At 40.4% G+C, this 21448-nt stretch overlaps 1 protein-coding gene across 2 annotated transcripts in view; it reads right to left on the minus strand.

Moving 5' to 3' along the window:
• Positions 1-1533: 1533 nt before the first annotated feature.
• arfgef3 (ARFGEF family member 3) overlaps positions 1534-21448 on the minus strand; it is a 54215-nt gene continuing 34300 nt past the window's right edge. The window contains exons 24-43 of one of the 2 annotated variants that reach the window (XM_029521566.1): positions 19636-19947; positions 18315-18448; positions 17733-17878; positions 17430-17609; positions 17206-17347; positions 16996-17118; positions 16555-16658; positions 16300-16444; positions 16085-16213; positions 14322-14498; positions 13599-13713; positions 13112-13214; positions 9091-9222; positions 8417-8547; positions 6932-7150; positions 6643-6814; positions 5731-5832; positions 5238-5649; positions 3873-4255; positions 1534-3030 (exon numbers count right to left, since the gene is read on the minus strand). In XM_029521566.1, the coding sequence (XP_029377426.1) occupies positions 2839-3030; positions 3873-4255; positions 5238-5649; positions 5731-5832; positions 6643-6814; positions 6932-7150; positions 8417-8547; positions 9091-9222; positions 13112-13214; positions 13599-13713; positions 14322-14498; positions 16085-16213; positions 16300-16444; positions 16555-16658; positions 16996-17118; positions 17206-17347; positions 17430-17609; positions 17733-17878; positions 18315-18448; positions 19636-19947 (3553 nt within the window). In that variant the 3' untranslated portion in view covers positions 1534-2838. Of the gene's footprint in view, positions 3031-3872; positions 4360-5237; positions 5650-5730; positions 5833-6642; positions 6815-6931; positions 7151-8416; positions 8548-9090; positions 9223-13111; positions 13215-13598; positions 13714-14321; positions 14499-16084; positions 16214-16299; positions 16445-16554; positions 16659-16995; positions 17119-17205; positions 17348-17429; positions 17610-17732; positions 17879-18314; positions 18449-19635; positions 19948-21448 lie in introns of both variants that reach the window. The other variant, XM_029521565.1, reaches the window with a different exon arrangement.

The following is a 21448-nucleotide window of genomic DNA, read 5'->3' on the forward strand; positions in this document are numbered from 1 at the left end:
GGGCAAATGAAAGGAACACACTCAGATGTTGACAAACTGGATGAAAAAATAAGAGTAAATCTTCTTAGGCGTTCAAATGACCCGCCTTCCCTGACCTGCCCTCAATATGGTCCAAGCTGCTGAAGTTAGCAACATGTCCCTCTTTCATTCATTCAGTCCTAATCTGTCCTTAAGTGCACAGCGGCATGAATGGAGGTTAGTCCAATCGACTGACTAACAACCAGCAGAGTGAGCAGCAAGTCCAAGTTGGGATCAACTGCTGATCTTCTTTGACATGACTGCATTTTCAATATCATCTCGCTGGAAGGTGGCACAAATGTTTAGGAAGACATAAGCTACCAAATAACTATCCTCAAAGATAATATTCTACCGCATATTAATTTCTGGGTTGCAGGAGAACTGGAGACAATCCCAGCTCAGATTGGGCAAGGTACACCCTGGACAGTTCACCAGTCCATCACAGGGCCGACAGACAGAGACAACCAACCACTCACACTCAGAAGGTGGAAGGAAACCAGAGTATCCGGAAGAAACCCACGCAGGCACAGGGAGAACATACAAACTCCACACAGAGAGGCCCCAGGCCGGCAACCAAACCTGCGATCTTCTTATTGTGAGGCAACAGCGCTAACCACAGTGCTATGCCACATTATCCTCAGAGGAACATGAAGAATGTGCTCATTAACATTTCAGGCAACTATGAAATACTAAAATTGAATATATGGAAGTGGAGATTTGGCTTTGCGAACATATAAATAGGATTTTTCCTCTAGGGACTAGGACAAAAACCAATTACATACAAATACATGCTGGTCTAAATCGAAGTTGGGGAGATGCGGGTGAGCATTGTCACTATTTTCTGACGTTTAGTAAACAAAAATAGGAAACAGGGATTAAAAAAAAGAGAAAATGATAATAGTATGCTAAAGTTGTATTTAGTGACTGGATGGTTGAATAATATATATATATATATATATATATATATATATATATATATATACGTATATACGTATATACGTATAAGTATATATATATATATATATACTTATACGTATATACGTATATACGTATATATATATATATAGTGAGGAATGGGTTTACAGTGATGACAGATTCCTTTAAATGAAGCAGCACCAGCAGCTTTAAAACCAAAACATCAGCCTGTGTTAGAAGAGTGAAAACCATCATCCAAACCCAGATGCACATTTAACATTAGCATGGATCGAAGCTCAAACAGTCTTTTGCTTGCTCTTGTCAATGCCACTCACAAACAAGCAGCACAGCATGAACAAGTCAACACAAAATATGAAAAACAGCTCAGACAAATAATAAATTATGCTCAATTTGAGAAATTAGATATTTCAAATAAAAAAACCCTTAACAAAGCAAATGCATAGCATATACAGTGCAGTGATATTAATATATGCATACTGTGTGTGGTATTTTGTTAAAATATAAAACCAGATGGTCCCACTTTGGTAAAAGACTAATTTCAGAAAGTTTAGGAGTAACTCACGGACAAAGACATTCAACTGTAGGTATATGATAGAAAGATATTGCACAGTATTTGAAGCTGGATACAGAAAATATATGTCTAAGAAGAACATTCTTATACAGTCAGGTCAGATTTAACACACAGACTCTCAACAGTGTCACATCTATCAGGTCTCAAATGGCCTCACGGTCTGATTGATAAGAAATAAACTAGGTATTCTCATCTTTAATCAGTTTTGACTATATTACTGATGCTACTAATTCAACAATTAAGCTTTGGTATTGATGCAGCAGAGGCTGTGGTGCTGCAGTGAGACAGTGTATTTGTCCTCCTTGCACTTCCTATTGAGAACGTTAAGCTCTGATAATCAAACATCATTTTCACAACCAGGTGCGGCCAAAGCACGAGACCCAATCTGGAAAAAAAAAACAAAACAAAACAAAACACAAAAAACACAAGAACTGAAAGTTAACTGTGAATGTTTGGAACTGTGGAGCTGTGGAGCAATGTCCTGAGGTGCTATACTGGTACTGTACGTACGTAATGCAGACTTGACTGCAGAGAACAATTCTACTAATGTGAATGCAGAGGAAACAAGGAAGGGATGATGTTGAACAAGTGAAGCCTGTTAGTGAACTCAACGACGACAGCAGACCAAGAACTGTAGCTATGCAATGAATGGAAATCTAATTGTCTATATATACACACAAACTTCACAGGCACCAAAACCAAAAACGAATGATCATACAGTGAAGGAAAAAGTATGCAGGTGAACCACAGTACCCATAATTCATTGCACATTTACATCTGCATCTGAATTAGGATCAGATGATAATTTTTTACTGTTACAATATAACAATATAATGAATTTCATGTCATAATTATGGCCAATTTTACAAATCACATTTGAAACTTTTCCATAGTGTGTGTTTGTGGATGTATGTGTGGGTTTTCTCTCAAGAGGCAGAGATTACGCATTTACTGTCAAATTCTTTGCAAACCAACAAAATCCTTCATTACTTCTCATCACATCCTTCATTGGCCAATCAATTTATCTGTCTTAACGTCACATAACGTCTGCCAGTGTATTCCTGGTTTTCAGAAAGTGTTCACACAACACAATCTGAGGCTGCCAATCAAACCCATCGTCATCATTCCACCAATAAGCTGCACTGTAATGTGTTGATGTCACAGGCTGCTGTTTCTCCTCCTCTGAACAATCTACCACATAGTGATAATGACACAAGATGGTGTCAGACAAGTCTGCTGCAACACTCTAAATGATGCTATGACCAGCCATCTGCACCCCAAATCTGGCGCGTTAGTATTTCTCCGCTGCAGCATCACATGATGATGTCATAGAGTCTGCCGACACGCCCCAGCCACTCGCGTAGCCCCTGGCGCACTCGGGCGTCAGTGACGTGGCAGGAGAGCTGGCTGAGGCAGGGGTAGAGTGCTGGCTGGAGCGCCAGGAAGGAGGAGTCTGACAGAAGGAGTACTTGATTGAGGAGAGTCAAGACCATGTTGGTCCAAGCCTGCAAGGATTGCAACAGATTGAAAGATGTTTGTCTCATACATATTTGTCACACACATTCATTTTAAAAAAGGTTATTAATGAATTCACGCCTTCTTTTCCATGACAGAAATCTGAATTCACATTTGCTGGTCTAAAACAGTCAATGCCACGAATGTCAAGACTGTAATGTGACGTGATTTAATTTTTTCTCTCATATCTCAAACAAATATTTGGAGGTGAAACAAAAATTCTCCTTCACTTGAATGCTATCTTGATTTTAAAAAAATCTTCTTAAAAGGTCCCATATTTTACACATTATTATGATATTTTTTAAAAGTATGCCAATAAGAAGAGTAGCCGTAAGTGTCTCTTCTCATTGGTTGATTGTCATATATAGCACAGATATAGCTCATGTTAACACTAAGAGAAACCAAGCTTGGATGGTGGGCATGGCTGAGGGAATTGAATGATATGTGAAAGGTCCCAGCAGTCCTAAGAGTTGTATTTAAGGCTCAGTTTTCATAAACAGGCTCTGAGCTCTTTCTCTGAAGACTGACACCTTTAACACCGTATTAATATAGAACACAGACCTGTTTTATAATCAAAGACCACACGGAGAGCTAACTTTAGAAAACAAACAAACAATGCCAGAACTTTAATTAACATTTACATTTGCTAGTAAAAAATTTTGATCATGACTAATAAGAAATAATAGACTAAAATCAATTGAAAAATTGATTCCTAATCAAGGTGTATTTTATTGCATTTATCTCAAATAAATGTTTGTGTTTTTAGTGGTAATTTCCCTGATAAGCCAAAAACACATTGTAAGTGTGAATCTCGTCAGCTGGCACACAGTACCTGAATCTGAGCCTCAGAGTCCCTCAGGGAGATGCTGTGGGAGCTGATGGTGGATCCTGATCGCGGCCTTTTTTCCTGTCTCAGGACCTCAGGTCCTGCACTGACTGAGTGCCTCAGAGGAGGTCCCTGCTGGTCCACTAGTTGCTGTGGTCTCTGCAGGGGTCTTTGTGGGTCCATAGGACCCCTCCTCTCTCCAGCACTACCTCCTGCCGATGTGGCTGCCCGACCCTGCTCCTTCATGAATAGGTTGACATGGCTCTGCTGTGGCTGCTGCTGCTGCTGTTTCCTACGTTTGTACTCCATCATCAGCTTGCTGATGGTTTTATCTGTTGCGATGGTGTACAGTTTGTTCCCGGCACTTTCCCACCATTCCTTCCTTTTCCCTGACCCAATGCAACCAGGTCCGCTTCCTAATGAGCTTGCTGTGAGGGTGGATTCCCTCCGGTCTCCGCTGGTCCGGAAGTGGTGGGGCAGACTTCCCGTGCAGCTGTAGAGATCCAAGAAACAGCAAATCTAACTTGACTGGGGACTCAACACACCGTGTAAGAGCAGGAGGCTGAAGCCTCTCAACAGTTTTTGTGACGCAACTGGAACTGCATTTTGCAAAACACAGGTGTTAACGCAGGCAAAAAATCCTCTGGAGACCAACACATCTCTGGTTCATCCATACTCCATCCATTAAACTGAAACTGAAGGAAGTTGGAAATTAAATCAATCTCTGATATTGTTGGATCTTAGGTCAGAGGATGGGGAATATATGGTGAGCAAATTCAGTCCAAATGTTCATACATATCACTCTGAAACGGATGAAACTGATGTTGGTGTAAAACTGCATCTTTTCAGTGCTGTAGCATCTTTAGACTCGGATCCCAAAAGATAAGCACATGTATATTATTGTACTCCAACCAGCATCATTTCTATGAACTTCATGCAGCATCATATGTTCCTGCTTGCACCTGCATTGAATATCCCCTCCTCATGCTCTTATCTTTGCCTACTCTACCCAACTTTGCCCCCCCGTGTCTGTGTGTGTCTCCCTCTCCCCCTCTCTCAACCCAAGTGGTCGAGGCAGATGGCCGCCCCCCACGAGGCTGGTTCTGCCTCTTAAAGGAAGTTTTTCCTTGCCATTGTTGCCAAGTGCTTGCTCATTGGGGGATCTGTTGGGTCTTTTTAAATAACTTTATAAAGAGTTTGGTCTAGACCTGCTCTATATGTAAAGTGCCTTGATGTAACTTTGTTATGATTGGCCGCTATATGAATAAATCTGATTTGACTTGATTTGATTTATAGAAAGTGAGGAAGGGAAATTTGCGAGGTAAGTCAGAGTTATACCATAACAAGAGAATAAATTTGTGTCACAGTGACTAGAGTCAGACCTGAATCCTGGGCTGGGTGTGGGCGTATCTCCAGGGGATGCAGCACTTAGGTCTGCTGTGTGACACCTGTAGCCGCTTTCCTCCGACGGCGTCCCCCTCGCTGAAAGCCCGCCTGCCGATGACGGGGTGGAGGTCTCTGACTGGAAGAGAGGTAGGAAGAACACATGGTCCCCTCCTCCTCCACCTCCTGCTGCGGTCCCTCCTCTCAGCAGAGCCGTCTCCTCCAGAGTGCTCTCCAGGTCGCGGTGCATTTGGATGTAACTGTTGCACAGATCCATGCACAACTTGTACAGACGTTTAACCAGCCAGGCCCAGTCGGCACTGCCCAGTGGCTGCACACTGAGTGACGGGACAGGGGCTCGCCACTGGTGACGTTTGTCCCGGCCGCGAGGGGGGCTGACCTGGCGAAGAGACAGAGTGTAAAACTGATGATATAAAGATGTTCATTAGTCCTTATGCACCTTGCTGTGTTGTAGCCTCACCTGTGCTGTCTCTTCAAAGATGTCTTCATCCTCTGAGGAAGCAGATCCAGGGTGAGAGGAGTCCGAACTTCCCTCCTCCTCCTCATACAAGATCCTCTTCACCTGCAAAGGAAAAGGGTCAAACTGTTGATTTTCCACAGCTAAAGACTTCTAGATCTAGGTCTAAATGCTAGAGGCTATATAGCCATTGCTGATTTTTCTAAGATGTTAATTTGTGGCATTTTCTGTATGCAGCAGGTAACGACCTCAGATGGGAAGATGTTCAGGTTGAGAGATGCAAAAGGCATAGTGGTTAGTGCTGTTGCCCCACAATAACAAGGTTGCAGTTTGGTTCCCAGCCTGGGGCCTTTCTGTGCAGAGTTTGTATGTTCTCCCCATGTCTCTGTGGGTTTCCTCCGAGTACTCTGGTTTCCTCCCACTGTCCAAAGTCATGTTTGGGTTAACTGGTGACTCTAAATTGTCTGTAGGTCTGAGTGTGAGTGTGAGTGGTTGTTGGTCTCTGTCTGTCTCTATGTGTTGGCCCTGTGATGGACTGGTGACCTGTTCAGGTGTACCCTGCCTTCGCTCAGTGTGAGCTAGTATTGGCTAAAGCACCCCCTGCGTCCCGGTAATATATAAGCGGTAGAAGATGAATCAGTGAATGAAAAAAATAATTCTAATGTGATATTTTTATAACACACACACACACACCTGCATATAAACTGCATTTATCATGTTTAAGCTCAAGATTGTCCACATTTTTGAGACATTACAGCCTCATGAAGTGGATATATACAAGATGACTTAATGTCCTACACTAAAACTGACACTACTCCTTTAATGTCAATGTAAACATGTACCCATGCAGCTTCAAACTAAAAGTAACTTTACAATTAATTAAAGTTAAAACAGCGGAAACGTGTTGTTTTCTACCTGCTGTGCAGTCATGCTGTCGGTCTGGCTCAGTGTGGCGCACAGCAGGGCCTGGAAGTACAGGTTGAAGCTCATGGCAGACTGACGGTAGAGATTTGCTGCTCCACAGACACCTGACACCTTCATCAGCAGGTACTTGAGACCTGGCCGAGTGTCAAAGTCACGTGCTGTCCTGCAGAAAACAAACCAACAGGCTCTATTATGTAAAAGAGTGTCATCAACCTTTTCTTTTTGTTTGGCTATTCTTCTTTAATTAAATAATTAGCAGCAAATCTCCTGTTGCAGTCACCTGTATGAATCCAGCAGCAGGTCCAGGATTATGGCTAAATTGGTCATGGAGATATAACGCAGGAAGCCTGCTGTGGGTCTGCTGGGGTCTGAAGTCACAGGGGTAACCGTCTCTTGACTTTCTGGCTGTTTGACGAACTCTTCCAGGAGGATGTCGTAGAGGTTTTGGAGAAGGACCTGGTGGGACAGCAAGCTCACCACAATGGTCCGAAATGGGATCCTGTACAATTCCAGAAACAAGATCAAAGAAAATCCAACTTTTACCTGAAATCCAAAATACCAAAACCAATAATGTTTATCTGCTGTAAATGCTGTGATAAATCATTTCAGTTGTTCAGGTTTTATGTCTTAATTAGAAAATAATTTAGCTGTAACTTCCATTATAGAGACTAGTATTTATTATTTATAGATGGACTAATGAGGACAGGCTGACAAAACTATTAAATCATCACTATGTTTGTCATCAATAACAGATTTTTCTTTGGCTGTATCTAGGAGCAAGTCACGCTCAGCATCTTAACTCCATAAAGTTGTCATATCTGTTACTGACAAAAGGCTTCATCATCCTGCTGACCACCTCCTGCTAAATCTATGATTATTATTATTAGCTTAATTTGTCTTTTTCTTTGTCATGCAACAGAATGAATAAATGCAGGTACTTGCACTACTGTATGCATAAAGATAAATATACTCGACTTGACAGACCTACACATTTAACATTAGAAGTTTCTGACACACTCCCCAGATGATACATGAAGAATGGAATACACACACATTCACATTTCAGCAGGACTCTCATAGTTTCTGCGTGGGTACAGAATCTGATTAAATGTCTGCTTAATAAAGTAAAAACAAAAAGAACACACATGACACAGCTGTGCCCTAAATGTGACTGAACAGTCTTACCCAATTTTCCTGTGACCAAGGCAGCAGTAAGAAAACATAAAGAAAAGGTAAAGACAGGCAAAATCTAAATATATTCACGTGTGAATGCAAAAAATTGCTGAACTTCCTGAGCGCAACACAGATTGACTCTAACCAACAGAAACAGACTTTTTGTGCAAATCGCCAACACAACTGGCTCTTAATAGAGACCTAGTGTCTATTAGAATGGAGGCAACTAATAAAGAAAATTTGGTATTCAAACTGAAATAGTGAAGTACAAAAAGAAAAAATTAGCTTTTTTAAAATACTTTACAGGATGTTGCCATTTCAAACTTTGTCTGTCATAGGTCATAGTGCCCATCAAGAAATCCCATCAAATTTGGGTGCAGATATAGTAATGTTTTCCCTCAGCAACTTTCCTTCTCATTATTGAGGAAATAAAACATTTCACCTCCATGGTACTGAGAACAATGACTTTGTACAGTATGGTGAAGACCCAGATCATAATTACGGTTGGATTCGAGGTTAAACCATGAAATCACACAAGAAGTGAACATTGTGTCTGTGGTTGACTGCGTGTCTTTGTATGGGTGTTCTTCACCTCTTCTGAGTGTGCCCATTGGACTGCTGGTCAGATGGTAGCTCAATAATGAGAACGCAGGACTGAGCGTGCTCAAATCCGTCCTTATTGTTGGGCGTCTTTGGGGAGCACTGTGTGTCCAACATGAAGACCTAGACAGAAAGAGACCACATTACTGCACGAACAACAGAGAAGGTGAATTACATCTTGATGGAGAAATGTCCGTGTCTTTGCATTTAAACTTTAAAGTTCCTCGTGTCTGTAAAATAATGACATAAATGTACTCAGATCAACACATATGAGATGAGGTTGAAAAGTGAAACAGATATCCACACTGTTAGGAATATATATGTAACTTTTATTTCCGAGTAAATTCATCTATTGGGGGAAAAAGAGAAAACGAATATTATTTTCAATCTTCATGTTAAACAAAAGATTTGGATCTAGCACTCGAACATCATGGGATCACTTTGCTGTATTTGGCTCATGTGGGGTAATATTCTTCCATATATTACATTATAATTATATTATATATAACTATTACATAATACAACAATATAAACTGGAATATTTGGGTCAGACTATTTCAAGACACATAAGTTGGGATATTGGCCAAACCCAAATACAAACCCTAAATATTGTTTATCACATGAGGTTAATGTGAGGTTATCTTTCAGTATTTAAGTCACACTGACCTGCTGAGCCATAGCTTTGATCCTCCAGTACTCGGCCTCAGCTGAGGGCGAATGAGATGGAGCCGCAACCTTCACTTCACAGGCGTCTCCAGAAAAACTGTCTGACCCACTATGAAAACAGGCGAGGAGGTTCTACATACACACACAACACAAACACAAACATACACACAAGCAGTGACATTTAGACACAAATCCAGAAATCATGTATGTTTTTCTAGCATGCAACTGTTAACTGCAAAATTTATTCTCAAGTTTAAATGTACTATATAGAAGTTTTTTCTAATTCACCTAGCCTGGGCTTGAAATAACAGCTGCTGTGTTGATTATGCAAAAAGGATATGCTGATCCCAGTTGCTTCGTCAGACGAGACAGACATTGCTAGTTAGCGTGCTGGTTACATTTGAGGAAAAAGAGATAAAAATGGAAGCACAACAAAAGTAACACATAGTGTTGCTTTCCACTGCTGTTGATAGAGCTTCCAATGCTAGTGTTGGCTTTATAACAAAAGCAAACACTAATAGCTCCTTTAAGATGGTGTCCATTCAACAGAGGAAAGCTCCTGTTTTTGACATTCATACATTTATTTAGTACATTCAGTCTTAAATGATTACTAAGGCAAGCGACTGATGAATCATTTTCAAAATATATGAAAAATAAGAAAGAATAAGCACTTCACCATCCACTTTTTCTACAAAATATACATGAATTTGATGCAGGCCATTCTACATGATAAAGTGATGATGCTGGTGGAGCCACCTCCACACTCAAACAGATAGAACCAAAAAAAACAAAAGAAAAACAACAAAGCTTTTGCAATCTGGATAAAGTATTGTAGTTTAATGCAGTCTATACAATAAATGCATTGCTTATGAATAAAATCAGCTTTTCTATAAACCCAGTCAAATGTCATGTGTTAATGTCTCTGCAAGCATACACTACATGTTAAGGGCTGACATGCTGTAAGCTTCATGTTGAGAAAGTCAGTGTGACACAGACTGGATTTTAAAGGGAATATTTTTGCTTTCTAATTCATCCGGCTTTAATGATTTAACAGGCAGAATAATTAAATGTTGGTGGTGTGATGGAGGAATTAACAGATTGTTGCACTTAAGGATAAACTATTTGTTAATTAAAACTAACACGTGCTGTGAATTTCCCCTTTGGGCATTAATACACTTTTCCATTCAATTCATTTAAAAACAGTAACAAGCATTTGAAACACTCAGGTTCTTCTATGTGTAGCAAGAATGAAAAACATCTCACCCTAAAATTATATTATCCAGCTGTTACAGAGAAAACAAATATCTAGTACTGTGATTATGTTTGCTGATGTGGATGGAGCTGCATGAATCTCCGCATTAGCACAAGCAAAAGGAAAAAACAATCAGCCTAGAGATTGTGTGCGAAATTGTTTTCATGTATGAAAACTAGCCCTGAAAGACATTTTTATGTTTTCTTTGAAGGAAAATAATAAAAAATTATTTGGTTTATTTAAAGTTTCCACAAACCTTTCCACAAAAGAGATTCAACTTTACCAAAATTAAGAGCAATGATGATAGTGTCAAAATCAGGGCATATAATCATCGGGTATAAGTTTAACATGTGAATTCAAGTACTTGTCTACATTCTTGTCTTTAATTCAGGTGGCTCTAATGGATAAAAAGTGATGGTTTTAATGATTTTTATATTTTACACAATGAACAGTAAATAACCAAATATAGCAACATATTTCTACAGCTCACTACTCTTCGTGCCACTGCTGCTGTAACCTGCTTTAGGAGGAGCTCTTATATAAATGACCACCAGACCTCAATAAATATGATGCACCACATAGAACAATACTGACAGACAGCATCAGCACAGAAGTTGTTATATAATTATAGCATGTCTGTCATTGCAGCTGAGCACACCTTAAGCTATATGTTCAGATTTGACATATTAAACTGCAGTGCTTTTATTGAGCCCAAAAAACTCATCTCCACTCCCCTGTGAGATAAAATTCTCCACAAATTTTACACAACATGGGCACAATTTATTGGTTTTAATTTTGACACTTTGCTTAAGAAGCAAAGCAAATAACTCATATGATGTGTTACAAGACGTGAAGTCATATTTTCCAGAAATGAGAAAAGAAATCGTCAATGACGATTAGATTATCATCATTATCATTGTTATCATCATCATGCAGTCTGACACACACACACACACACGTGGCTCTAAGCTGTAAAGCTGCTTAGCTGCAGCCTGTCAGGCAACTGCTACAGAACTGCAGGAACACACAACATCTACTAATAAAATGCCTGGGGAAGTCACCTCTACAGATGGAACACACACACACACACACACACACACAAACCAAAGGATCAGCATTGTAGCTGAAATGGGACAGCAGTGGTTGGATTCCTGTCGAGGCTGTTCTCTCTAAATCTGTGATCTCCGACAATCCTAAAACACCACATCCAAACAGCAGTTACCATCATCAACAAATTAGTACAATACCCATTTTTCGTGAAGCAAAGCACACTGGGAAACCGTGTCAAACACCACAGCTCCAATTTTGAAGATTTCCCTTGTTAGTAGCCGAACAGATTTCTGTATTTACTTTTCCTTCTGGTGTGATTTCACGTATTTCAGGTGTATGTGTATTAGAACTGTCACAATTACATTATTGTGGCCAAAAAAAAAAAAAAAAAAGCACGATTACATTAGTAGGAAATACTGTCAAATTCATCTTTAACTTTGCTTATTTTGCACTTGGGGTCTTTTCTGTTTTCTGTCTGACTTGGACAAAAATCAGTCTAAGTGTACAAAGATGGCAAAACTATTCCACTTAGTAAGAAATAGGCAACAAATGCACTCCTAAATCCAAGATAGATAAGCTGTAACATTTATTATTAATGGCACAATATCAATATTGAATTTTTGAAAGAAAACAGTAGCTTCATTTCTTCTGTCATTAACTACTGTAACTGTGAATGATTTGCAGTTATAAAATCATGAGCAATTACTTTTTTTTTTATGTTGACTCTTCTCTCTTCATGAGACAGTCGTCAACACACACCTGACCACAGGTGGATGTGGCATCCAACTTGGTCACAGTGTGGCAAGTACTGCATAGACAATCAGACCTTGCATTTACTGTAGGTATTTAGGTTTGTGTGAACGCTGACCCATTAACTGTTTAGAGGGAGGCATTTCTTTCAATGTGAACATTGTCGTTTTATTTCTTGTTAGTCTTAGACAACTTTATATTTCTCCTTAGTACAGTTGTGTTTCCAAAGTAGCTCCACCGAAACTGATGTTTGTTAATAATGGTACAAAATAACTCACCTAATCTATGTATTTTAGTTGCATCAATGAATTTAAGGAATCCCTGATCACATCTCTTTATCAGGTGGTTATAATTTTTTCAGAAACTAAACCTGTCTGTTTTAGACTCAAGTCTACTTCCTATATGAGTCACGTAAAAAAAAAACCCAAAAAAACAACAACTTTGGTTTTTTTAACAAAATGTTGATATTTAAAATTTATTCATCAGTTAGATTTGTTTAGTAAAGAAGGAGAGAGAGGAGAGAGGAAACAACAACACCTTGACAAAATGAGGGCATAAACAGTTGTGCAAACCTCTACCTTTTGTGTGTGTGTGTGTGTGTGTGTGTGTGTGTGTAAGGTTAACTGGGGTTATCAAGCTTAACGTGGAGTGTCAGCATGTTTTCAGTATTAACTGCAAAGGCTTTTAGATTACTTCTATCCCAACCAGCAGCTTCAGATTGGTGATGGATTAAGTGGTCACTACAGAGGGCTGGCCTGTTGACTGGAAGAGTGTGTGTACATATATGTGTGTACATGCGAGAGAGATGGAGAGAGCATTTTTTGTTTGTGTGTATTTGTTCATTTTCTTGTTTCAGTGGAGTTTTCTGTGTGTACTGTGTTTAGAAATGATAAATAAGACCACATGTAGCATTACATGTGTACACTCCACTTCTGTGTTGTGTGCAGTTGTGCGTGTGTGTGCTTCTACCTTGACAGGCTCTAATGTGGCAGAGAAAGCATCCTGCAGTGCACAACAGGCCAACCTCCACATCTCCTCTGTGAACACTGGACCAACTGTCACTAACACATATCTGGAGAGAGGGAGCATTAGAGAGAGAGTGGCTGGATTATACAGAGAAGGAAAATGCACAAAAACCTATTTTCTACAATTATAAACACAAAATCATAAAATGAGATGCCTGGCCCTGCTCTTGATTTGTTGTTCATTAACAACAAATCCCCTGAAATACCATCAATGTGCCTGTTTCTAAAAATCCCCATATCTGAAATGCTGCCTAGATCTGACATAGAGCTGGTTGTTAATGGCACAGAGAGCACAATAACCAGATGAGTGAAAAGGGTTTCATTTTGTAGTTTAGCAAATTATTCATCTTAACAAGCAAAATTGCTGCTGTTGATACGAACACTGAAACTACACGAGTGTGTGGTAACTGAGCAGGTGGTGTTGTTGTCACCTGATGCAGGAGCAGCCCACCCTGGAGATGGTCTCTGCAGGTTCAGACACACAGGCCACTAGCAGCTTGAACAGGTCTTTCAGCATTAGGTTGATCAGACACTCATAGCCAATGTCTGCACAGACACAACAAGAAACATGACAATCCCATGAGCACGTGGTGAAGCGTTGTTACCACCATTAAATCTGACTAAAGAGGACAGTGGCACAACAGGGGGTCAGTCACGCTCTACTTCACACCAGAGAAACAACAGCATAATCATCACATATGTGATTCAGAGCATTTTATCACAGATTCACAGTCTCCAGGTGTTTGTCCCTCATTCTTTTCCTACTTCATCTTCTCTCCTTTTTCTCCCACGGTTTTTCTGATGACCAAAATCAAAATAATTGATAATATTTAGAACTGAAGGTTTAAAGTGACACATTGACACTTTGGAACATTTTGGCATTCAAATGAAGGCTCAGCTCTTAAAGCATGACTTTCAGAATCTAGCAGGTATCTCTGTGTTCATCACAGATTAACTAACATCCTGATACTCAGCCTTGAAGGCACGCTGTAAACTGTAAACTTCAGGAAAAGGTGAGGTTGAGAGAGAAGCTTTAACTCACTGTTGACAAACTGTCCGAGCTCTTGTGGCTCCAGGTGTACAAGGGAATGAGTTGTGATTTGTATGTGTAAAGCAGATGAGAGACAGTTCTGAAACTGTCAGCTGGGTCCCACCTGAGTGTATGAAGCTGTTGACGTGCTCCACCACCAGCTCACATGACAGGCCAATGGCATGCTTGAAGTTTGCAGCTGCTACGTCCCAGTAAGAGTGGTCCCCATGGCTACGCTGCAGCCATAGTGACATCACAGGGAGCAACAGCTGGATGACAGAAAAAATGGCAAACCCTGGACCTAGAGGTAAGAGATTGTGAAGTTGCATTGAAATTCGCTGAAACAGAGTTAGACACCTTTTTTTATTCAGCCAATGAGTGACCTGCTTCATTTCTATTTAAAGACACAATATAACACAACTGAGTCTTAAAACCAGCTGTCAGGACTCCTGTCACAGCAAAGGCTCAACTCCTCCTATTTGATTGGACAACTGCCCCACTGTTACTTGAGTTCCGGATTAAGCCTGAGAGCAGCATAGATTGTTTATAAAAGTGGACATTGAGTCTGGGGCTGTTAAGTGAAGCCAGTGCTTAAGGGTCCTGAACCTGCACTCTATATAATGAATCTCAGGGTCATTAGATGGGACTATGCTGGTTGCAAAAAGAAGTCAGATTATTTTGAAATCTATGGGAAAATGCCTCCTCTTTCCAATTAATGAGGAAGCTCAGTAAATATTTCCAAATGAGTTCTCAGTCTCTAGTTTCCAGTGCTCAATACAAAACAATTGTCAAACTGACATGATGGCCCCATTTAGAGGAAAATAAACCATTAAGAAGGGGATTGTTAACTAACCAGCCTGCAAGCCCCGAACCGTAGAAGAGGGATTCTGGTTTAATGTGAAGAACACAAAACAAAAACAGGCTTTTTTCGTCTGAACAGGAGAACTGTATTTATTCCCAGCTCTGCAGAGTAACAGTCATCACACAATACAGCATCAAACTGCTCCTCACTGTGGCTGCTGCTGATAACTCTTCATAATTTGACTGCACACCTTTCCCGTAGCTCAATGTATAGCTTATTGCTGTATTGAGTGTTGCACACACACACTGATGTCACACATACACACGGTGCAATACCTCCTACATCACAGGTACACACACACACAGCTCCACCTACGCACACGTAACACACATCAGGCTAAACCTGTAGCAGGATGAATAGGGGGGACCTCCTCAGCTTCACCTTCTCCTAAAAATATTATTTATTTTGGTTTCAAAAAACGAAGATTACCACTAGCCAATTTCAAAATAGCAGCTCGCATACCAATCGAGAACATCAAATTGAGCTGCAATCTCAGTGCGGCCTGACTGCAGTGCTAGTCTATAGAGTAGCTGTTTTTTCTCAACAAAACGTCTGTCAGATTTAAGAGGACCAGCACAGAAAGAAAATTGTTTGTTTCTTCCAATTTATTTTGGTTTTTTGTGACAGCCATGTTGTGTCGCCAAGGTTTTAGCAGTCCTAGGATTTCAATAGTAGTTTTATCACCAGTGGTGTGTGTATTTGTGCAATATGTGCTATGTGAATTAATTTCCAATGGGATATGCAAAATATTGATGTGCAATTTACTGCTGATGGTACAGCTGTCTTAAGAGTTGTAGTCTTGCTGTTTGTCTGTAACTTTATTTGTGGCTATCAAGGCATTTATGGTTGCAGTGTTGAGTTCAAAACAAATGGTGAGTCAAAATGTATCATATTGTATCAGGTGAACTGAAGTGAAGTTAAAATTAAAAAAAAATTGGCATTCATGAAAATCTCATTGTTTGCCTGTGAAAGACACATCTATGATGGCTTCATATTTATGTTTCGAGTCACTGTCTGTGTGTTACCTGGTACTGTGGTGACCTCTCTGAGTAGAGTAAAGAGCAGGTCCAGGGTCGGAGGCTGGTGTTGTCGAGGACAGTTTGAAACTGCTGCTGTGAGCTGCTCCAGTAACAAAATCCAGACCTGGATCAGACCTGCAGGACAGAGTGACCCACAGCTATGTTAAAGTAAGAGTGGAGGGAGGGTGAGAAAGAGATAATGGACAATAACTTGTCTTGACCCGTGTCATCATCAAACTCCTGGAGGACACAGTCCACACCGTCCTCGCTGCTGATGGAGCGCTCCTGCGATCTCATAGGCAGGCTGGCAAGACGTGCCCCTAAGAACACGGGCTTGGATGGCATCTTGTAGATCTTAGCAAGTAACTGTCAATCAATTACATGGTGGCTTTGTTAATTGACAGGAAGGAAGATGATCAAATATCTGAAAATGTATGTGAGAGGATGGGGTGAGTTAGGGTGGGGCGGTTCCCTACCTGTGAACACTTGCGAAGGTAGTCGAGAGCAGGCAGGCAGAGGTCAGTGCAGCTGTAACCTGACACATGGATACAGTCTCCGATCTCCTTGTAGTCCACCTCTCCTATGCACACACACAGTCATTTACAACCCAGGTCATTTACAATGTCTGAAGAAAACTGGTGGGAGTAATACAAGCTAAGGCACATTCCAACATACTGATCCAGTAATGTACCAAGTTTAATTGCGGATATTTTTGCTGAAATCTTTAAGCCTGTGAGAAGAAAATGAGCTTACGCAATTATACATTAAATCCCCTGGTCATCTATTAAAGAAGTGACATAAATACAAACAGTACAACCCTGTCAACACATTGTTTACTGCCGGATTCCAAGAGAGATTAAATCTATGAAGTCTGGTATCAGTACTGAGAAGGAGAACCTACACCTAAACCTACACACCTAAACCTTTGACAAACTTCATGAGGCACATGATGTAGTCGGTGGCAGCGTTGGCAAAAACCTGGATGTTGTCAGTGTTGATGAAAGCCTCAAAGACGTCAAACACTGGAGCCTGGGACTTCCCTACAGAGGAGGAAGATAGCTTGGATGAGACGAAAAACACTCGAAGGAGAGGACAGTACAGAAAAGTAGTATCAGACAAAGGTTTACCCATTGAGTATTCTCCCAGAAGGTAGTCTTTAATATCGGTCTTGCTGCTGTGGACAGTCCTCAGAGCACTGAACAGAGGTCTCCACCCTGACAGGATCTGAGGAGAGCACATCTCCACCAGCTCACCTATTGACGTGATCACCTGCAGTGATGGATGATGAGAAACCAATCAGGCAAAATAAAGCTGCTAGGAGATGAAGCTAAGCGACTGAAATTTGATATACCTGATCCTGTACGTCCTCGTCACAGAGCTCTAGCTGCATAATGTGCTCAAAGGGCCGGAACAATGCCTCGTTAAAGTGGAAGTGTGGAAGCTCTGCCCAGCTCGTCAGCACCTCCGTGAGAACATCATGAATGAAGGAAACGGCCTTCTGGGATACATGGCGCTCTTTGTGACACGCCGCCTGGAAATAGAAGAAACTTTGACTGTAACTGCTCTGCAGTGAGTAAATTCATTACAGATGACTGCTGAAACACACATTGTGCATTGAGGAGGTGCTCACACACAGTTTCCAGCAGTTTCCTACCTCAACCAGGTGAGGTGCTACCACGCTCCAGGCCCTCATCATGTGGAGCAGGGGCCGGCTCTTGTTCCTTACAATCCGCAGCATGGCTTCTCCCAGACGGAAGAGGTGGAGAGCACTGCGGCGCTCCAATGTTGATTTGGCCTCTCCTATCAATAAACAAAGGGGACAAATAGTATCAATGTCTTAAATGTTTTGTTGTGAAACCACTTACGTGCTGAATTTTGTAATTGTAAATCCCAGTACACACAGAGTCAAGACAATATGAAGAAGATATCTGTGACTAACACTGTTTAATATGTTCAAATTATCCCTCAGTGTGTTATTTTCTGTAATAGACAACTTTTACTGTAGGAAACATGAAAGGTCCAAGTTTTAACAGTTTTCATGTACGTTTTTTGCTATCTGTTGCTATCTGTGTAGTTTTACACATCTAGCCAGTGAAAAGAGAGGACTTAATCTTGGTTCCAATCTTGGCACTTGGTTACATTGTGGCTTGGATTTTTGAAAAAAAAAAAAAAAAAAAACAAAACTGTATGCAATTTAGATGAATGTGTCAGTGTGGATGTGTGTTTGTGTGTGTACCTGGCATTGCCAGTGAATAGTCTCCAGTCTCAGTTACAGAGTCAAACAGCTGAGACTGAGAAGCTTTTCTCAGTTGTTGCAGGAAACCAACCAAGCCAACCAAATTCAGTTTGGTAGCTGCTTCTTCAAACAACCTAGAACACACACACACGCACACACACAATTTAACAATTAAATTCATGTAAATAGCTATGCAATAAACATACATGTCACGTGCATAAAATAAAAATATTCATATACGACCAGAAATCATGGTCATATATCACAGATTTTACATCTTTATTAAAATTCCCCTATTTTAAGGGGAAGGGGGGGGATGCAGATGAGTATTTACTATATTTTTGCAGCACTCTGAGCTTGTAAATGTGTTCAGTCCATCTGCTCGAAAAGATCAGAGAAAACACTTTTTTTTTCAGAGCTAAAAGCAGCCTAGATAACTAGTTACATAAGATCCTGATCCTTGGAATAAACACAAACCTACGCTATATCTGTATTTACTGTAGCTGTGTGTCTGCGTGTGTGTGTGTGAATAAACTAAAATCCAAAACTGTTGGCACACACAGAAACAAACATGCTGTATATTAGTATCTCTATGCATGTGAGGACCTTCAACTTAACCAAACCTAACTAATATTTAAACCAATATTTAAAAGTAAATTTATCTTTACAGAGATTATTTGAGATAAAATTTTATATTTAATTTCAAATAAACATCATATTTCTGTCAATACGATACAATAAAAAATGATAAATGATAGCACATGAACATATACAGTTTTGAGGAACGGCTCTGCTCTGCTGCTGCCATCTTGTGGCTGTTATAAAAAGGAGTGCTGTAGAAATTCTGCAGAGTTTCTACCTGCCAGTGAAATTGGAGTTTGTACAGATAAATGCATAAGCAGTCAAACATCACATAGATGATAACAGAAGTACAGATATTTTATCTGCGTGGATAATTTGAATTATGCACGGGAGCATCTACAACAGCAGGCAGCTGTCATTGTCCTGTTAAAACTCATATTCATTGTCCCATTTATGTTCTGTTATCTGTAACAACTGACATTTTGTTCTCAGTGATCACACTTTGACCCACATCTGCTTACATTTTTCTCAGTTTGCTCCGATCAAAATAAAATAGCCAACCAAATTCCAAATTCCATCTAAAATTGCAACAAAAGAACTGAAGTGGGAAGTTCAGGATGCTAGGTGGTCTGTGAGGTTTTTTTTATTGAGTCGTGGACCTTGGTCTAGAGAAGTTGTAGAAACCCTGCGCTTGAGTTAAATATGTGGTATTATCTTTCTAGTTTTGTCTAAATCCTACCTGTCCGTCTGTGTTGACAGTGTGCACACAGCCTTGGCAGCACTGGTCCCGGTCATCAGGCTTCCACTCTTCAGCTCCAGACCTCGGCCTCCTCTGCTGCTTTCCCTCAACAGCTCGTGGATGGACAGTGGTTGGATGACCGGCTGGCTCAGGCTAAGCTCCGCAGCCTCAGGGGTCGGCTCACAGCTCAACTCCAGTCCCAGGTCCACACCAGCTGCCTGCTGGCTGTGCTGGATGGTGGTCAAAGATGATGGCTGCGAAAAGCCATCGCTGAAATGAGTGTGCTCCAGTGAACTGATATACTCGGTCACCCTGAGAGAAACAGAGAAATATAGAGACAGCACAAGAGAGAAGACGAAAGAGAGAGTTCTTTCCAATGCTGGTCAACCTCCATGGTCTGCAACATCAAAACTACATCAAATCAAACCAAACAGCTTCTAACTGTCCCGCCACTACTCCAAACGAGACATGAGTGGACCAAATTTGTCATGTTTTTTGTACACTTTTTTTACTCTTTTACTGCTATACAGAAAAAAAATTGAATGCAATTTTTAAAAAGTAATAATCGGAAGAAAAAAAATAAGTTGAGACAGTTTTCTAGATTCTTTGAAACAATCTCTCTTCACTGTCTATTCAAGTGAATAAACAAACTTTCCTAAATCCAGAACAAGGAATTTTACTTTTGAAGCTTCCCAAGAGTTACTAGAAATGCAAAGACATTTAATTTAGGGATGCACCAATACTGACAACGGTATCGAATATCGGTAAGAAACTGGGCATGAGTACTCGTACTCATAAAATTGCCACTCAGGTTAGGATTTGTTAGGATGTTTTTAACAATTCCCTAACCCTAACCCTAACCCTTAATGGTCCGATTCCTTCACACATATTACATAAACAAGTACATAATAAACACAAATGCAATCTTACAAATACAAAAACTTTATTGTAACTGTTGCACGCTACAATCATGAGGTAGTAGGCTGATTTAATTAACACTGTGTCTAAATAGGAGGCTGAGGTAGTGGGGTGCACGTTTTTTCAGCTGTACATTCCCTTTTGAGATTAACATCGAGTTTTAGGAGATTTCATAGTGGATATTCTGCCACCAGTGTAAGTGATGACTGTATTGTACTTAATACACTTGTCCTTGTTTTCTTTAAAAATGTTAAACTACAACCACACTTAAGATGTTTTCTGTCTTGCTTTGTAGCTCATTGTCTCTGTTCTGTTCTGAGATCACTGGGTGAATCCAACTCAACTCACTCATGTAAATGAACGTGACATCACCATAGTCACTTCAATGCATGGGCCCAGCCAAATGAAATAAGAATTACACAGCTGCCAACAACCTAATTCCTGTTTGCAGGAACCGTCGATCCAAAAGTGATGGAACTGGTTCCGGAAACTGGAATTTTGGACCCAGATCTGGGTCCCAACCCTAATTGCCACGGATACCACTTTATGGCAGCACACAGTTTACAGCACTTGATTGCAAGGTGTGAAGCTACAAGCCATTTCAGTAGTGTGGAACTATTTTCAGGGGGTGTGTATGTGTGGCAGTGACATGTTTATAGCACTTTTGTTAAATGTCAGTACTCAGTATATGACAAAGTTTTACTAAGATCTTACAGTATGCGTGGCAGTGCCATGCTTATAAAAGCTCTAACGTTGAACGTCAGTATATGGCAATTTTGTTAAATTTGTGTTTGTCACAAAATTCACTGCAGTACAGTCACCCATGTACAACACATCTGTGGAAAAATACAAAAACTACTTCAAAGTAACTCGATGTGTAATGGTGCAAGTACTA

This window comes from Echeneis naucrates, chromosome 15, assembly GCF_900963305.1.
Source record: "Echeneis naucrates chromosome 15, fEcheNa1.1, whole genome shotgun sequence".
Classification (NCBI taxonomy): Eukaryota; Metazoa; Chordata; class Actinopteri; order Carangiformes; family Echeneidae; genus Echeneis; species Echeneis naucrates.